We start from the raw sequence: 20,000 nt of genomic DNA on the forward strand, positions 1-20,000 counted from the left end.
CAGTAACACCCTCAGTCAGTAACACCCTCAGTCAGTAACACGCTCAGTCAGTAACACCCTCAGTCAGTAACACGCTCAGTCAGTAACACGCTCAGTCAGTAACATGCTCAGTCAGTAACATGCTCAGTCAGTAACACCCTCAGTCAGTAACACCCTCAGTCAGTAACACCCTCGGTCAGTAATGTGCTCGGTCAGTAACACGCTCGGTCAGTAACACGCTCAGTCAGTAACACGCTCAGTCAGTAACACGCTCAGTCAGTAACATGCTCAGTCAGTAACACCCTCAGTCAGTAACACCCTCAGTCAGTAACACCCTCAGTCAGTAATGTGCTCGGTCAGTAACACCCTCGGTCAGTAACACCCTCAGTCAGTAACACCCTCAGTCAGTAACACCCTCAGTAACACCCTCAGTCAGTAACACCCTCAGTCAGTAACACCCTCAGTCAGTAACACCCTCACTCAGTAACACCCTCAGTAACACCCTCAGTCAGTAACACGCTCAGTCAGTAACACGCTCAGTCAGTAACACCCTCAGTCAGTAACACCCTCAGTCAGTAACACGCTCAGTCAGTAACACGCTCAGTAACACCCTCAGTCAGTAATGCGCTCCGTCAGTAATGCGCTCCGTCAGTAATGCGCTCCGTCAGTAATGCGCTCCGTCAGTAATGTGCTCGGTCAGTAATACAGTCATATTGGTAACATTCACACATTATCAATGGAGGAATGAACTGGAGCTAAGCTCCACCGCCCTACAGGTGAGACACAGTTTATTAATCAGTTAGTCCAATCAGAACTCAGCTTCACTCTCAGAGATGGCGACAGAGAAGAACTCAATCACATTCCCAAAACCCCCGTGCCCCTGGTCTACCTAGCACCGCGCCTTAGGGACCTGTCAGTCAATACACCAAACAGCTGACAGCCAATCAGGGATCAGAACACATGAGGCAGTGGGTGTTAGGTACAACCACTACGGTCTTCCCTTTCGTTTTGGTTTGGTTTGATTTTGTCTTGGTATTACCCTTCTTCTATTTTCGTTTTTTATATTCGTATACATTTTGTCATGTTTTAAGTTTGCTGGATTTCATCAGTTAGAGGGGGTAAGTGTGTGTTTGTGTGTGTATGCTAAATTTTCAGAAATATGTGTTTAAAGAGGACCTCTAGGTGAGCAGTGTTAGAGTGAACATGAGATGTAAGAGAGGTAGTTTTGGTTTCACTGATTCTGGCTCAGCTTACTCTGGTTCACTCTGGTTAGTCTGGTTAGTCTGGTTCACTCTGGTTCACTCTGGTTTACTCTGGTTCACTCTGGTTTTAGATGCCAGGGAATACCGAGCATCAGCAATGCAAACATGAAAGGAGCGTAGTCAGATCACTCTACTGTACCCTCAAGTGTCTGTCTTTTTCTGTGACTGCCCCCTAGTGGTAGGAGTCGGTAGAGACACTGTTTTCTTTGTGGTTTAGCTCCAAACCCTGAAATTCCTCTTGTTCTCTTGGTCTCTCTTCATCTTTTCCTATTTGTGCTTTTTTTCTTTCTTTTTTTACTATTGTTCCTTTTTTCTCTGTCATGTGTGTGTGCTCTGTCGTTTTTTTCCTTTATTGTGTTTTTTTCCCTGAACTCATTTTTATTCTGTATCATTCCTTTCCCACTCCCTTCTGTCTTCCCCTCTCCCTTTCTCCCTCCCTCCCTCTCCCTCTCTCCCTCTCTCTCTCTCTCTCTCTCTCTGTCTCTCTCCCTCTCCCTCTCTCTGTCACTCTCTCTCTCTTTCTCTCCCTCACTCTCTCTCTCTTTCTCTCTCTCTCTCCCTCTCCCTCTCTGTCTCTCTCTCCCTCAATCTCTCTCTTTCTCTCCCTCCCTCCCTCCCTCTCTCCCTCTCTCTCTCTCTTTCTCTCCCTCTCTCTCCCTCCCTCCCTCTCTCCCTCTCTCTCTTTCTCTCTCTCTCTCTCTCTCTCTCTCTCTCTCTCTCCCTCGTTCTCTCTCTCTCTCCCTCATTCTCTCTCTCTCTCCCTCATTTTCTCTCTCTCTGTCGCTCTCTCTCTCTCAGTGCGGATATTCCTCAGTCCCAGTTCTCCCACTCTCTCGTCTGACTCCCAAATAAACCTCACAAATAAACCCCGCCCCTTAGGGCCAGGGGTGGCCCCCAGAAGTACGACTCCTCCCCCTCTCCATGTGAGCCAATCAGACACAGCCATGCTGAGAAAGAGCGTCTCTTTCAGTGAGGAGCTGCTGCTGGCAGCCTCTGGTAGGACACATCCATGCCTGATCCTCTCATCCTGTTGGCTGAACCTTGGTTCTGAACCCTCAGCTTTCACAAAGAGTGGAAAAATACTCCTTTCTGTTTGGTTGTTTGCTCACCCTGGATGCTTCTGAGAGTTAGTGACTGTTGGAGGTGCTTGTCACTAATATGGTGTGTTTTATAGTTGTTTGTTATTCATACAAAGCATTCATTTCATTTCATTTTGACAGTCAGGAGAGGAAAGCATGTATTAACCCCACCCACTGAATCGTGATGTAACATCCACCCTCAGCCAGTGGGAGGAGCTTTTCAGATTATTTTGTTACTAATTTTCATTAGCATGTATTTACTGTCAGTAGAGTCAAAATGTGTGTGCCATAAGATCAGAGATTATAGGGTCTGATTTAAAAAGAGTAGATTGAGACTGGTTAGAAGGTTACACCTAATAATCATCAACTAATCATCAACTACACCTAATAATCATCAACTACAGCTAATTGACATCAGCTACACCTCAGAAACATCAACTACACTTAATATATATCAGCTACACCTCATAAACATCAACTACACCTAATAATCATCAGCTACACTTAATAAACATCAACTACACCTAATCTATATCGAATAGACCTCATAAACATCAGCTACACCTCATAAACATCAACTACTCCTAATCTATATCAGATACACCTGATAAACATCAACAACACTCAATAAGCATCAGCTGCACCTAATAAACATCAGCTGCACCTCATAAACATCAGCTACACCTAATCTATATTAACTACACAAACATCAACTACACTTAATAAACATCAGCTACACCTAATCTATATTAACTACACAAACATCAACTACACTTAATAAACATCAACTACACCGAATCTATATCAACTACACCTAATAAACATCAACTACACTTAATCTATATCAAATAGACCTCATAAACATCAGATTCACCTAATCTATATCAAATACACCTCATAAACATCAGCTATACCTCATAAACATCAACTACACCTATGTATATCAGCTACGTCTAATAAACATCACCTGCACCTAATAAACACCAGCTACACCTAATACGCAGCGGCTACACCTAATAAACATCAACTGCACATAATCTATATCAGCTACACCTAATGGACATCAACTACACCTAATGAACATCTACTACACCTAATCTATATCAGCTACACCTAATAAACATCAGCCACACCTAACCTAAATCGACTACACCTAATATATATCAACCTAATAAACACCAGCTACACCTAATAAACATCAGCTGCACCTAATCTAGATCAGCTACACCTAACAAACATCAACTACACTTAATCTATATCAACTACACTGAAGCTACATAAAAAAAAACAGCTTTTACTGTCCCAAAGAAAAAGATTTTGTCATCGCATGTGAGGCTGTGCACTGTGGGTGTTGTGTGCGTATGCTCTTGACTCGTTTGGTCTAAGAGAAACAAACTGTCCATTTTTGGCTTTGAATCAAAGCAGCGAGGATGTGATGAATATTAGCAGACAGAGCTTCACACATTTCACCGCCATGATCTCAGAGTGTTCAGCAAGAGTTAAAAAAAGTGTTAAAAGTCAATGCATTGGGCCTCATTCACCAACCATTCCTCAGAGGAAATTTCCTCTTAAAACCCATTTACGCAGTTCTCTGACATTCACCAATGCTTTCTTATTTGGGATTTGGTCTTAGGTGAGAACAGAATCTATGCACACTCAAGAGCACACGTACACACATTTGAGTGCTGACGTGTTTGTGCAAAATAATTGTTTATTGTGTTTTTTTAAATTCTACAGTTGTTTAATATTATAGGATTTAAGTTAAAAATATTACTGTCATTTATATTTTTTTAATAATTATTTTCATTATTTTACCAAGCATTATGGTCTTTTAAAATAAATAAACACTACACCAACACTTCATGCAACACTCCAGAATGTGGTGCATATTTATTCAGACTTTTCTACAACGAACAAAAAGGGCAATGTGAGAATAGAACAGTGGATGGAGACTGTGATAAGTGAGCAGTGGTTTTACATACAGTACTTATGGGTTATCCCATCTGAGACTGTGATAAGTGAGCAGTGGTTTTACATACAGTACTTATGGGTTATCCCATCTGAGACTGTGATGAGTGAGCAGTGGTTTTACATACAGTACTTATGGGTTATCCCATCTGAGACTGTGATGAGTGAGCAGTGGTTTTACATACAGTACTTATGGGTTATCCCATCTGAGACTGTGATAAGTGAGCAGTGGTTTTACATACAGTACTTATGGGTTATCCCATCTGAGACTGTGATGAGTGAGCAGTGGTTTTACATACAGTACTTACGGGTTATCCCATCTGAGACTGTGATAAGTGAGCAGTGGTTTTACATACAGTACTTACGGGTTATCCCATCTGAGACTGTGATAAGTGAGCAGTGGTTTTACATACAGTACTTACGGGTTATCCCATCTGAGACTGTGATAAGTGAGCAGTGGTTTTACATACAGTACTTATGGGTTATCCCATCTGAGACTGTGATGAGTGAGCAGTGGTTTTACATACAGTACTTATGGGTTATCCCATCTGAGACTGTGATAAGTGAGCAGTGGTTTTACATACAGTACTTATGGGTTATCCCATCTGAGACTGTGATAAGTGAGCAGTGGTTTTACATACAGTACTTATGGGTTATCCCATCTGAGACTGTGATGAGTGAGCAGTGGTTTTACATACAGTACTTATGGGTTATCCCATCTGAACCCAGACAAGCTGTAAAGCAGGTGTGTGAGAAACAGTCAGGTTTACTTTTATATATGGATAAATATTAAAACGCCTGGACAGAGCAGACAGCCATTGTACCCTTCACTACTGTCTGCTACTGTACACGCGTTACATTGAGCCATTAAAGCGGGAGCAGAAGCGATGGCTCAAGCTGCTTGTTGGTTGTTAGAAAAGACCTCAGAATTATGAGAAATAAAGTCAGAATTCCATGAAATAAAATCGGAATTATGAAAAATAAGGTCGGAATTCCGCAGAATAAAGTCGGAATTCCGCAGAATATAGTCGGAATTCCAAGAAATAAAGTTGCAATTAAGGAAACTTTCTCTTTTCTAATGTGGCTGAAACAGGCTTCCATAGATTTCTGTGTGCACATGGCCCTGCAGTCTCTTGCCCTTTTATGGGGATTGTTGGGCGTTTACCTTTGCTAATTAGGAACAACTGGCACGCGCTTTCAATTTACAAGGTCAACGGGATTCATCACTGTAAGAACAAAGATATGAACAATTCTGTGGTTTAAGAACATGTCATGTATCTGATGTGGACTTTTTCTTAGGACCTTTCTCAAGAGCAAATTCAAGAAGAAACTTAGGAAGAAATTGGCGAATGAGGCCCATTGTTTCATTTTTGATTTGATTCTAATCAGATCAAAACAAAGTGTCTTGGTCATTTAGTCCTGTTTTCATGAACTTCAAAATAAAATCTGAATTTCCGGTTGACATTTACATAGTAAACAAAAATGTTCTTTTGTCTCTTTAAGCAGACCATGAATTTTGGTTTCTAACCAAGTGTGTACATATGAGTGCACATGGTTGAGTTTTGACCACACACACACACTCACATCCACTCTCAGTACATTAGTCAGCATGATGGCCTGACACTGTGAAATAGTGTGTAAACATTAGTGTAAAAGAAGAGATTGCTGATTGTTTGTCTGTCTGTTTCTCTCTCTGTCTGTCTCAGGTATGGGCAGTGGGGGGAGTACAGGGAAGGAGGGGGGGCCTCTGAAAACCCTGCTCAGACAGCAAACCCAGTCAGCACTGGAGCAGAGGGTAATACATGTGTACACACACACACACACACACACACACACACGCACACACACACGGAATGTCAGTCATAAACTTGCTCAGGCTGTTCTCTGTCTCTCACAGTCACACTTGTGTTCTCAGGGCCTTGATCACTGATTCTCTGGTGTGCTGCACAGTCATCTTTGGGTCAGATAATTCAGATAGGCCCACACATACAACCAATCAAATGTCATCATATTAAAACTGAATGACTGAATATGGACCAGGCTGACACATAGCTCCATAATTCCATTCTCCTTTTGGCCTCTAGGGGGTGTCTTCAACCTCTGAGGTGTTTGTTAAAGTGTGGGTGTTGTGTAAAAGAAAAAGTGCTTGCTTACTCAGTTTGAATGTCCGCTTCATAGTGATTCTTCACTTTTTAAGTTTCTATTCTATCTCCTCATCATGTGTTCCCTTGCTGTGACTCTATTGGCTGGTGCGTGAAACTGCTGCCTCCAGTCTCACAAGCACTGTCAATCAGCCTCTCTCTCTGGTCTGATAGGTTGGTTCCTTAAATGCTTCCCACCTCTCATAGCCTGTCATTTTAAATCCACCCTCTTAGACCGGATGAATTCACTCTGTACCTCCCCTGCCAGCTGTGTGCTCTGTCTTGTCAGATGGATGTGGAGGCAGGTTCTGGTTCTGGTTCTGGTTCGGACAGGATGATCTGGAGTAACCTCCAGCAGGAAGTTGGGAAAAAAGTGAATGCACTCGGACTCTGGTTTGTCTGTCTGACTCCTCACAGGTCAAAATGGATCAAAAATTAAAACCCGGGAAGTGCAAGGTTTCACAGAACACATTAACTCAGTGGACAGTAACATCACGTTCACACGAGAGGACGTCACGAACAACAGCTTGGCTTTTTGGTACTGTGCCGTACAGGCTGAAGAACTCAAGAGCCTCCTCGTTGGAGTATACAGGAAATCCACTCGTACAGACCAATACTTGCTCTTCGACTCTCACCACCCACTGGAACATAAGCTAGGAGTCATCAGAACCCTGCACCACTGAGCTGAAACTGTGCCAACGAGTGTCCAGGCCTGAGAGAAGGAGCCCCAACACCTGAAGGATGCACTTAAACCTTGAGGATACCCCAACTGGACCTTTGTGAAAACAGCCACAAGATCCAGGAAGAACAACAGCACTGCGGGTAGCAACGAAAAGAAGATTAAACAACAACATCGTCATCCCATACGTGTCTGGAGTATCTGAGAAACTCAGGAGGATTTTCAACAACGACCGCATCCCTGTGGTTTTCAAACCCAGCAACACACTCAGGCAGAAACTGGTCCATCCAAAAGACCGCACACCCAAACACAAGAAAAGCAATCTAGTGTATGCAGTCCAATGCAGTGAGGAATGCACAGACTTGTACGCCAGAGAAACCAAACAGCCCTTAAACAAATGCATGGCTCAACACAGTAAGGCCAACTCCTCAGGTCAGAACTCAGTGGTGCACCTACACCTGAAGGACAAGGAGCACTCCTTTAAGGGCAACAATGTACAGAATTTAGATAGGAAGGACAGACGGTTTGAAAGAGGAGTTATAATGAACAGACAGTGTTTCAGTAACTATCTGGCGTTATAAAAAATAACACTGGGTTCTTTTAGAGATCCTTTTGCACTACACAGCAATTAAACTGAAATGATGCCACACTCTCTGTATGGTTCAAACAATAAACAATATTATTCGCAAGAATAATGGTTTTCTAGACATGACATGACATGGAAAAAAAAACGAAACTCAAAACCAGCAATCCTTCATGGGGAGTTTTTACGTGTCACACATACATGCCTCCGTAGCCCTGCACTACTTTGGACCAATGGAATATTTTTTTCTTTGACAATCAAAATGCATATTTCAAACATCACGTTTCATTTTGTTCATTCATGTTTTAATCACAATTATTCTTTCATTGTGACACCGTCACAGAGTGAAGGAGGCTAATCTACAGTAGAGAAACTGTCCTTCAACAGGTGAGGAGGTCTATGACATCACGTATCCCCCACCTACAATACTGTCCTTTCCTCCCTGCCCGGGAGACTTAACAACCATTCACACCTGGACACATGTGACTCCAACGACCCTAACCACTGTCGTTACAACAATCAGGAGAACTAACAAGGCAGGTGACACGAATGGCCTTGACAATGACCCCACAGAGGTTAAATACCTGGGACTCCCCACCTGTCAGCCAGAATTGAAGAAGCCTCTTGGATGAGAGGTGAAAGTCTTCAAGAGTCTACATCCAAGTCCAGTTGCCCTCGATTTAACCCTTCTTGGAGAATTTGCGAGAGTCTTTGTCAGATTACTAAATTAACGAATAATTGAAGATTGAATATTATCAGCACATCTCCGCTTTGTGTTTTAGGTCAGCATGTAGTTCAGGGAGACATTACTGAGATCAGCGTCATGGTGGCTGTTACTGAGATCAGTGTTATGGTGGCTGTTACTGAGATCAGCGTCATGGTGGCTGTTACTGAGATCAGTGTTACGGTGGCTGTTACTGAGATCAGTGTTATGGTGGCTGTTACTGAGATCAGTGTTATGGTGGCTGTTACTGAGATCAGTGTTATGGTGGCTGTTACTGAGATCAGCGTCATGGTGGCTGTTACTGAGATCAGTGTTATGGTGGCTGTTACTGAGATCAGTGTTACGGTGGCTGTTACTGAGATCAGCGTCATGGTGGCTGTTACTGAGATCAGTGTTATGGTGGCTGTTACTGAGATCAGTGTTATGGTGGCTGTTACTGAGATCAGCGTCATGGTGGCTGTTACTGAGATCAGTGTTACGGTGGCTGTTACTGAGATCAGTGTTATGGTGGCTGTTACTGAGATCAGCGTCATGGTGGCTGTTACTGAGATCAGTGTTACGGTGGCTGTTACTGAGATCAGTGTTACGGTGGCTGTTACTGAGATCAGTGTTATGGTGGCTGTTACTGAGATCAGCGTCATGGTGGCTGTTACTGAGATCAGTGTTATGGTGGCTGTTACTGAGATCAGTGTTATGGTGGCTGTTACTGAGATCAGTGTTACGGTGGCTGTTACTGAGATCAGTGTTACGGTGGCTGTTACTGAGATCAAGTTCAAGTTCAAGTTTATTTAGAGCCCAATATCACTGTTTACAGTCTCAAGGGGCTTTACAGGCCACAACAGTCAAATCAAAATATGACGGCACCCCCTGACTTAATCCTCATGGCGGGCAAGAAAAAACTCCCCAAAAACCCAAGAGGGAAATGGGAAAATGGGAGAAATCTTGAGGAGGACCACAGAGAGAGGAGACCCCTCCTTGGTCAGACAGGTGTGCAATAGGTGCCGACCACGTGGGCAGTTACAGCTGAAAATAAATTGGGGCATGAACAAAGGGGATGGTGATGTAGACAGGAGGCTGACGGGGGATGGAAGATGATGACACCAGGATGGATCAGTCCACAGGGCGGGAGGAGTCAGGATCACTGGTGTCTCAGGAGTAGCATGTGTGGCTCGACAGAGAGAGAGAGAGAGAGAGAGAGAGAGAGAGAGAGAGAGAGAGAGGGACATTGTTAGATGTTCATTTCCACATAATGGTTGAGGTAAATATACATCGTGTGCCGAGTGCAGGCAGGGACTCCAGCAAGACTAACTAGTACAGCATAGCTAAAAGGGAGAGCTAGAAGGTAATATGGACATGATGGCACTCTGGGACACAAGGCGGCCACCCACTCCACAGTCAACAAACCTGAGTGAACATGTTAAAGTGGGGGGGCGACAGCATCCAAACATCCCAGTTCACCAAACAATCTATGCCCGAGAACCCTCCAGATCTGCTCCTTTGCCTAGTAAAGAGCTATTAGCAAAAGGCTTGGCTAAACAGATAAGTTTTCAGCCTTGACTTAAACATAGAGACTGTGTCTGAGTCTCGAACATTAATTAATTGGGATCAGTGTTATGGTGGCTGTTACTGAGATCAGTGTTATGGTGGCTGTTACTGAGATCAGCGTCATGGTGGCTGTTACTGAGATCAGTGTTATGGTGGCTGTTACTGAGATCAGTGTTATGGTGGCTGTTACTGAGATCAGTGTTATGGTGGCTGTTACTGAGATCAGTGTTATGGTGGCTGTTACTGAGATCAGTGTTACGGTGGCTGTTACTGAGATCAGTGTTATGGTGGCTGTTACTGAGATCAGTGTTATGGTGGCTGTTACCTTAGGACAGTGCTGGCTGATCCCTCGCAGTGTTCATCTGTTAAAACTCAACACTCTCGCCATGTCAGAGCTGGGAGTCAGTGTGACTGCACAGGGGCATTGGAGCTTTTTTCCACACGGATAATTGTATTTTGGTTACTATGGCATTCCCCATAGACATTGCTGAAGAATTTAGCTGACCTCATTCAAATATAACCTTAACTATTTATAGAAAAGGATTGACCCTTGACCTCTCCTTGTGTCGTTACAGGAATTCCCATTCTTCACCCTGACTGGATTCCCGCCTGGTTTTCTGGTTCATGTGGGGGGTGTGGTCAGTGCGCGCTCAGTTAAACTGCTGGACCGCATTCACAACCCAGGTGAGAAACAACAGCGTTTTACTGCAACACAACCACACACAACCACACACAACCACACATTACCACACACAACCACACACAACCACACACAACCACACATTACCACACACAACCACACACAACCACACACAACCACACATTACCACACACAACCACACACAACCACACACAACCACACATTACCACACGGGCTCAGAACACAAACACTGAAAAAACACTGCTACACAATTAAACACCACTGTCACAGAAAACACATCAGTCCGAAACAGCACAGCAATGTCACCAACGCAACAACACGATTGTACACCATTAGCACATTCAGCACAAGCACAAAAAGAGAAAATACAGCACCTCTGGGTCACAGATACCTCAAAATATAAAACTATTACGTATCAATACAAGACTACACTGTCTTGCGCTTGATGAAACTAAAGCAATACAATCATGTGAGAACATTATCAACCATGCAACGCAAAATCATTTACACAGACATACTCACTTGTGAAAGAGAAAACCAGATTGGAAACGCACAGTTACACACTAATACTCAGCATTGATAACGTACAGGATAGATGTTTTATATAACCCACCAGTGGCTGTAGTAGTGTAAGTGTGATTAGCTCTGTGGTGATTTGTGAGGACTGTACCACTGTGTAAGTTGGGGGGAGTTCAGTAAATTTCCCTCCTCCCATAGACAGCAGTGCATGGCGTAGTCCCGTGGTGGCTTTGCTGTGTGATCTGTGGGCGGGGCTGGAATCCAGCGTACGACTTCATGAGCAGTGCTTTCTCAGGGCTGAATGAGGCTGGAATCATCTGTATTTACCACATGTAAACACTCTTTACAGCCACATCATCTCATCTCCAACTGCTCTGTCTTCCTCTTAACCATACCATCAACCTGTAACAGGACTCATCTTACCATCAACCTGTAACAGGACTCATATTACCATCAACCTGTAACAGGACTCATCTTACCATCAACCTGTAACAGGACTCATATTACCATCAACCTGTAACAGGACTCATCTTACCATCAACCTGTAACAGGACTCATCTTACCATCAACCTGTAACAGGACTCATATTACCATCAACCTGTAACAGGACTCATCTTACCATCAACCTGTAACAGGACTCATATTACAATCAACCTGTAACAGGACTCATATTACAATCAACCTGTAGTCGCAGTGCACTCGGACATTTTCACTACCCCTTCACAACCATGCCGTACGTGACCCACCCTAAAGAGACAGACCTCATACTTTACCCACCCTAAAGAGACAGACCTCATACTTTACCCACCCTAAAGAGACAGACCTCATATGTGACCCACCCTAAAGAGACAGATCTCATACGTGACTCACCCTAAAGAGACAGATCTCATACGTGACCCACCCTAAAGAGACAGACCTCATACTTTACCCACCCTAAAGAGACAGACCTCATATGTGACCCACCCTAAAGAGACAGACCTCATACGTGACTCACCCTAAAGAGACAGATCTCATATGTGACCCACCCTAAAGAGACAGGTCTCATACGTGACCCACCCTAAAGAGACAGACCTCATACTTTACCCACCCTAAAGAGACAGACCTCATACTTTACCCACCCTAAAGAGACAGATCTCATACGTGACCCACCCTAAAGAGACAGGTCTCATACGTGACCCACCCTAAAGAGACAGACCTCATACTTTACCCACCCTAAAGAGACAGACCTCATACTTTACCCACCCTAAAGAGACAGATCTCATACGTGACCCACCCTAAAGAGACAGGTCTCATACGTGACCCACCCTAAAGAGACAGACCTCATACGTGACTCACCCTAAAGAGACAGATCTCATACGTGACCCACCCTAAAGAGACAGATCTCATACGTGACCCACCCTAAAGAGACAGACCTCATATGTGACCCACCCTAAAGAGACAGACCTCATATGTGACCCACCCTAAAGAGACAGACCTCATACGTGACTCACCCTAAAGAGACAGATCTCATACGTGACCCACCCTAAAGAGACAGACCTCATATGTGACCCACCCTAAAGAGACAGACCTCATATGTGACCCACCCTAAAGAGACAGACCTCATATGTGACCCACCCTAAAGAGACAGGTCTCATATGTGACTCACCCTAAAGAGACAGATCTCATACGTGACCCACCCTAAAGAGACAGACCTCATACTTTACCCACCCTAAAGAGACAGGTCTCATATGTGACTCACCCTAAAGAGACAGATCTCATATGTGACCCACCCTAAAGAGACAGGTCTCATATGTGACCCACCCTAAAGAGACAGACCTCATATGTGACCCACCCTAAAGAGACAGACCTCATACGTGACTCACCCTAAAGAGACAGACCTCATACGTGACCCACCCTAAAGAGACAGACCTCATACGTGACCCACCCTAAAGAGACAGGTCTCATATGTGACCCACCCTAAAGAGACAGACCTCATACGTGACCCACCCTAAAGAGACAGACCTCATACGTGACCCACCCTAAAGAGACAGACCTCATACGTGACCCACCCTAAAGAGACAGACCTCATACGTGACTCACCCTAAAGAGACAGACCTCATACGTGACCCACCCTAAAGAGACAGACCTCATACTTTACCCACCCTAAAGAGACAGACCTCATACTTTACCCACCCTAAAGAGACAGACCTCATATGTGACCCACCCTAAAGAGACAGACCTCATACGTGACCCACCCTAAAGAGACAGACCTCATACTTTACCCACCCTAAAGAGACAGACCTCATATGTGACCCACCCTAAAGAGACAGACCTCATACGTGACTCACCCTAAAGAGACAGACCTCATACGTGACCCACCCTAAAGAGACAGACCTCATACTTTACCCACCCTAAAGAGACAGACCTCATATGTGACCCACCCTAAAGAGACAGACCTCATACGTGACTCACCCTAAAGAGACAGATCTCATATGTGACCCACCCTAAAGAGACAGGTCTCATACGTGACCCACCCTAAAGAGACAGACCTCATACTTTACCCAACCTAAAGAGACAGACCTCATACTTTACCCACCCTAAAGAGACAGATCTCATACGTGACCCACCCTAAAGAGACAGGTCTCATACGTGACCCACCCTAAAGAGACAGACCTCATATGTGACCCACCCTAAAGAGACAGACCTCATACGTGACTCACCCTAAAGAGACAGGTCTCATACGTGACCCACCCTAAAGAGACAGACCTCATACTTTACCCACCCTAAAGAGACAGATCTCATACGTGACCCACCCTAAAGAGACAGACCTCATACGTGACCCACCCTAAAGAGACAGACCTCATATGTGACCCACCCTAAAGAGACAGACCTCATATGTGACCCACCCTAAAGAGACAGACCTCATATGTGACTCACCCTAAAGAGACAGATCTCATACGTGACCCACCCTAAAGAGACAGACCTCATACTTTACCCACCCTAAAGAGACAGACCTCATATGTGACCCACCCTAAAGAGACAGATCTCATACGTGACCCACCCTAAAGAGACAGACCTCATACTTTACCCACCCTAAAGAGACAGATCTCATACGTGACCCACCCTAAAGAGACAGATCTCATACGTGACCCACCCTAAAGAGACAGACCTCATATGTGACCCACCCTAAAGAGACAGACCTCATATGTGACCCACCCTAAAGAGACAGACCTCATACATGACTCACCCTAAAGAGACAGATCTCATACGTGACCCACCCTAAAGAGACAGGTCTCATATGTGACCCACCCTAAAGAGACAGACCTCATATGTGACCCACCCTAAAGAGACAGGTCTCATATGTGACTCACCCTAAAGAGACAGACCTCATACGTGACCCACCCTAAAGAGACAGACCTCATACTTTACCCACCCTAAAGAGACAGACCTCATACGTGACTCACCCTAAAGAGACAGATCTCATACGTGACCCACCCTAAAGAGACAGATCTCATACGTGACCCACCCTAAAGAGACAGACCTCATATGTGACCCACCCTAAAGAGACAGACCTCATACGTGACCCACCCTAAAGAGACAGATCTCATACGTGACTCACCCTAAAGAGACAGATCTCATATTTTTCCCACCCTAAAGAGACAGATCTCATACGTGACCCACCCTAAAGAGACAGGTCTCATACGTGACCCACCCTAAAGAGACAGACCTCATACGTGACCCACCCTAAAGAGACAGATCTCATACTTTACCCACCCTAAAGAGACAGACCTCATATGTGACCCACCCTAAAGAGACAGGTCTCATATGTGACCCACCCTAAAGAGACAGACCTCATATGTGACCCACCCTAAAGAGACAGGTCTCATATGTGACTCACCCTAAAGAGACAGACCTCATACGTGACCCACCCTAAAGAGACAGGTCTCATATGTGACCCACCCTAAAGAGACAGACCTCATATGTGACCCACCCTAAAGAGACAGGTCTCATATGTGACTCACCCTAAAGAGACAGGTCTCATATGTGACCCACCCTAAAGAGACAGACCTCATACTTTACCCACCCTAAAGAGACAGATCTCATATGTGACTCACCCTAAAGAGACAGACCTCATACGTGACCCACCCTAAAGAGACAGACCTCATATGTGACCCACCCTAAAGAGACAGACCTCATACTTTACCCACCCTAAAGAGACAGACCTCATATGTGACCCACCCTAAAGAGACAGGTCTCATATGTGACTCACCCTAAAGAGACAGACCTCATACGTGACCCACCCTAAAGAGACAGATCTCATACTTTACCCACCCTAAAGAGACAGACCTCATATGTGACCCACCCTAAAGAGACAGGTCTCATATGTGACCCACCCTAAAGAGACAGACCTCATACGTGACCCACCCTAAAGAGACAGACCTCATATGTGACTCACCCTAAAGAGACAGACCTCATACGTGACTCACCCTAAAGAGACAGACCTCATACTTTACCCACCCTAAAGAGACAGGTCTCATATGTGACTCACCCTAAAGAGACAGACCTCATACGTGACCCACCCTAAAGAGACAGATCTCATACTTTACCCACCCTAAAGAGACAGACCTCATATGTGACCCACCCTAAAGAGACAGGTCTCATATGTGACCCACCCTAAAGAGACAGACCTCATACGTGACCCACCCTAAAGAGACAGACCTCATATGTGACCCACCCTAAAGAGACAGGTCTCATACGTGACTCACCCTAAAGAGACAGACCTCATACGTGACCCACCCTAAAGAGACAGATCTCATACTTTACCCACCCTAAAGAGACAGACCTCATATGTGACCCACCCTAAAGAGACAGGTCTCATATGTGACCCACCCTAAAGAGACAGGTCTCATATGTGACCCACCCTAAAGAGACAGATCTCATATGTGACCCACCCTAAAGAGACAGACCTCATACGTGACCCACCCTTAAGAGACTCAGTTCTGTATCACACTGACTATATCACTAAGTTCTTTGTTTTGCTGAAGGAAGTCTGATTTCACCCCACAGTCTGTGACATTACATCCACCAGGCCTGTCTCTCAGTGTGGTTGGAGGACTCATGTGGATGACTGAAGTAATGAGTTTAAAGAGATCCAGCAGTGACACTACAGATACATAAACTGCAGTTTTTCACTCGAGTGGGCGGGGCACATGTCCGGATGTGATGAGTATTAATGTTAAACATTAAATGTTTTGGATGTGTTTTGAGAAGTGAAATCCATCAAGTCCCATGACCAGTCATGAGAACAGTGCTACTGATTTAACCCCAGAAAATGACAGTTTCTTCCATCTGAACCTTTAAAATCCAGAGGTCCCAGTGAAACACTGTAGTTGGAGAAACTCTGTATTTGGTGCCTTTGTGAGAGTGGGGTGAGAGTGTGCGTGTGTTAATGTGAGTCATGTTTTGGATGAAAGTGCTGCTCATTGAGTCTTACAGTAGATGTGCTGATTAAGATCCACCAACATAGTGGTAGAGTGCTTCTGCATGCTTTTCGCTCTCTTTCTATCATTCTCTCTCTCTCTCTCTCTCTCTCTCTCCTTCTCTCTCTCTAACTCTCTCTTTATCTCTCTCTCTCTCTCTCTCTCTCTCACACACACATTCTCTGTCTTCTCCGTCACTGTCTTTCTCTGATGTTAACTCTCTTGTCTGTCTTTGCAGTTCCTGTGGAGTGGTGTTGTCCAGTGTTGTGCGGTTGTTTGTAGTATGTGTCTTTTCTTCTCTCTGTATTCTCTCTCTCTCTCTCTCCCCCTGACTGCTTTACTAATGTGGCGTTTTGATTCAGCCCTGGGTAACACCCGGTCATACAAACTGCTAGACTGGAATAGTGTCACTGCAGGTATTCTGTACACACACACACAAACACACACAAACAAACACAAACAAACACAAACACACACGCAGACACACACACACACACACACACACAGTCTATGGCAGCACAGTCAGAAACACACTCTTTGTTTATGCTCATAATTAGCAGTAAATGTTGCAGTAAATATATAAACTGATAAGAGCTACAATTCTGACCAGCTTTACAATGCCCTCACAGCAGTGACTGCTATATCACACACACACACACACACATACACACACACACACTTTTAGTCTGTCTCTCTGGTTTGTTTAGCGGTGTGTGTTGCATGAGTTGCCATGCGCTATGCAGGTGTGTGTGTGTGTGTGTGTGTGTGTGTGTGTCGGGGGAGCATGCTGTTGCAGTGTTATTGGTGGATAAGTGTTTTGCTTTGGCTGTCCCTCACTGTGACTTTTACAAAACTTTCCCCTCCCCCCAATCACATGACGCATGACATCAGTCAGAGCACCAATGAGGCGTGGCCCTCCCAAATGTGACAGTGTGACTTGGGACTGTGATGCTGTCCTGTGTGTGACCCCTGAGTGACCTTGCCTCTCTTAACGCTCCCCTCACGGTCTCTTCCTCTCTCAGCCAAAGGGAGTTTGTCTTTAACCCTGTCAGGGGGAGGGGGCATTTGACCCAGTATCCCCTAAAACTACTTTGTGACTTGGTCTGTTGTAAAGTGCTATATAAATGTGATAAAACTGAATTTAATTGAGGTATTGCTGGCTCCGCCCTGCTGTGTTTGCCCTGTAATTATGTTCCTCCAGTCCTCCAGGTGGCGTCGTGTAAGCAGATTCAGTTAGCATATTATCAATGTATATGCAATGTGTATACAAACAGAAAATTATTTTTTGAAATTGATATGCTGTATACATTAATGCTTTGTCTCTCAATATATCAGTATATCTACCTGTGTGTTCTTTCACGTATTAGTTTAGACTAAGCAGACAGGCAGAGTGAGTAAATACAAGGCATTTTTCTTTTTACAGTTTGACATTGTGCTGGTAGCACAGAGGAGACAGATAAATCCTAGAAGATAAGTGTAAAAAAAGTGTTGCTGTGAGGTGTAATCCCTCTGTGAGATTAAGAGAGTTCTGTAACTGTGAATTGTAATCCCTCTGTAGGATTAAGAGAGTTCTGTAACTGTGAATTGTAATCTCTCTGTGAGATTAAGAGAGTTCTGTAACTGTGAATTGTAATCCCTCTGTGAGATTAAGAGAGTTCTGTAACTGTGAAATGTAATCCCTCTGTAGGATTAAGAGAGTTCTGTAACTGTGAATTGTAATCTCTCTGTGAGATTAAGAGAGTTCTGTAACTGTGAATTGTAATCTCTCTGTGAGACAGAGTGAGCCCTGTAGCTGTGAGCTGTAATCCGGGGGGAAATGGTTTTGGTTGGGAGAAGGGATCCTCTCCTCTCTCGTTTTCTCTCTCTCTCACACACACACACACACACACACTCACACACACATCTCATCAGATTTCATGTGCATCTTTCCTTTTTCCCTGTCTCTCTGTCTGGGACTCATTCTCTCTATTTCTCTTCCCCTCCTCTCGGCTCTGTTTGCTATTTCAACCCATGACTAATCACTCCCCCTGCTTTTGCCTGTGTACTGAAAACAGGGCTGAGTCTGTGTTGACTATCAGCACCTGTTAATTTGCATGAATATAAATATTCAAATGAGGTGTGTCTCATCATAAGTTTGAGTGGCTGAGTTGTCAGTCAAGAGAATGGCAAAGTGATAAAGAATCATCTTCATCACCCTCATCTGTCTTCTCCCAGTCTGTGACAAAAAACACAGTGTGTGCTTGCCCACACGTGAACAAGCTGGTTCAGCTCTCGTGTGTGTGTGTGTGTGTGTAAGTGTGTAAGTGTGTGTGTGTGTGTGTATGTTTGTGTATGTTTGTGTGTGTGCGTGTGTGTGCGTGTGTGTGTGTGTGTAAGTGTGTGTGTGTGTGTGTGCGTGTGTGTGTGTGTAAGTGTGTGTGTGTGTGTGTGTGTGTGTGTGTGTGTGTAAGTGTGTGTGTGTAAGTGTGTGTGTGCGTGTGTGTGTGTGTGGCCATAACTGTGTCTGTATATCTGTGTAGTGGTGCTGAGTGAGTGCTTGTGTATGTATGCTAAGAATGGTGTCAGTTTGTGAGAAGACCAGATGTGTGTGTGCTAATGTAAAGAGAGTGTGTTTGAGTGTGCAGTGATGTGTGTGTGTGTGTGTGTGTGTTGATGGAGTGTGTGTGTGTGTGTATTAATGGAGTGTGTTTGTGTGTTGTAGATGAACCAGAGACCCGTGACGCGTGGTGGGAGGAGCTTCGGCAGGAAATGAAATCTCATGCTAAAGCTCTGGGATGCCATGCTGTGGTTGGATACAGTGAATCTACCAGCATCTGGTACTACACGCACACCCACACACACTGTATACACACACACACTCTGTACACACACACTATACACACACGCACACTATATACACACACCCCATACACACACACCCCATACACACACACACTATACACACACACTATACACGCACACCCACACACATTATATACACACACACACTCTGTACACACACACACACCATACACACACGCACACTATATACACCCACACACACTATATACACACACCCCATACACACACACCCCATACACACACACACTATACACACACACTATACACGCACACCCACACACACTGTATACACACACACACTCTGTACACACACACACACCATACACACACGCACACTATATACACCCACACACACTATATACACACACCCCATACACACACACCCCATACACACACACACTATACACACACACTATACACACACACACTATACACACACACTATACACGCACACCCACACACATTATATACACACACACACTCTTTACGTACACACTATACACACACACACACACTATACACACACACTATACACACACGCACTATACACACACACACAC

The 20,000-nt window shown here is 44.5% G+C and overlaps 1 protein-coding gene across 1 annotated transcript in view; it reads left to right on the forward strand.

Annotated features, from left to right (window-relative positions):
* The window catches only part of c2cd5 (C2 calcium dependent domain containing 5), a 51,534-nt gene that overhangs the window by 12,285 nt on the left and 19,249 nt on the right, over positions 1 to 20,000 (forward strand). The window contains exons 9-11 of the mRNA XM_030790045.1: positions 5,995 to 6,083; positions 10,536 to 10,644; positions 19,301 to 19,415. Of these exons, the coding sequence (XP_030645905.1) occupies positions 5,995 to 6,083; positions 10,536 to 10,644; positions 19,301 to 19,415 (313 nt within the window). The remainder of the gene's footprint in view (positions 1 to 5,994; positions 6,084 to 10,535; positions 10,645 to 19,300; positions 19,416 to 20,000) is intronic.

The sequence above is a fragment of the Chanos chanos genome, chromosome 13 (genome assembly GCF_902362185.1).
Source record: "Chanos chanos chromosome 13, fChaCha1.1, whole genome shotgun sequence".
Classification (NCBI taxonomy): Eukaryota; Metazoa; Chordata; class Actinopteri; order Gonorynchiformes; family Chanidae; genus Chanos; species Chanos chanos.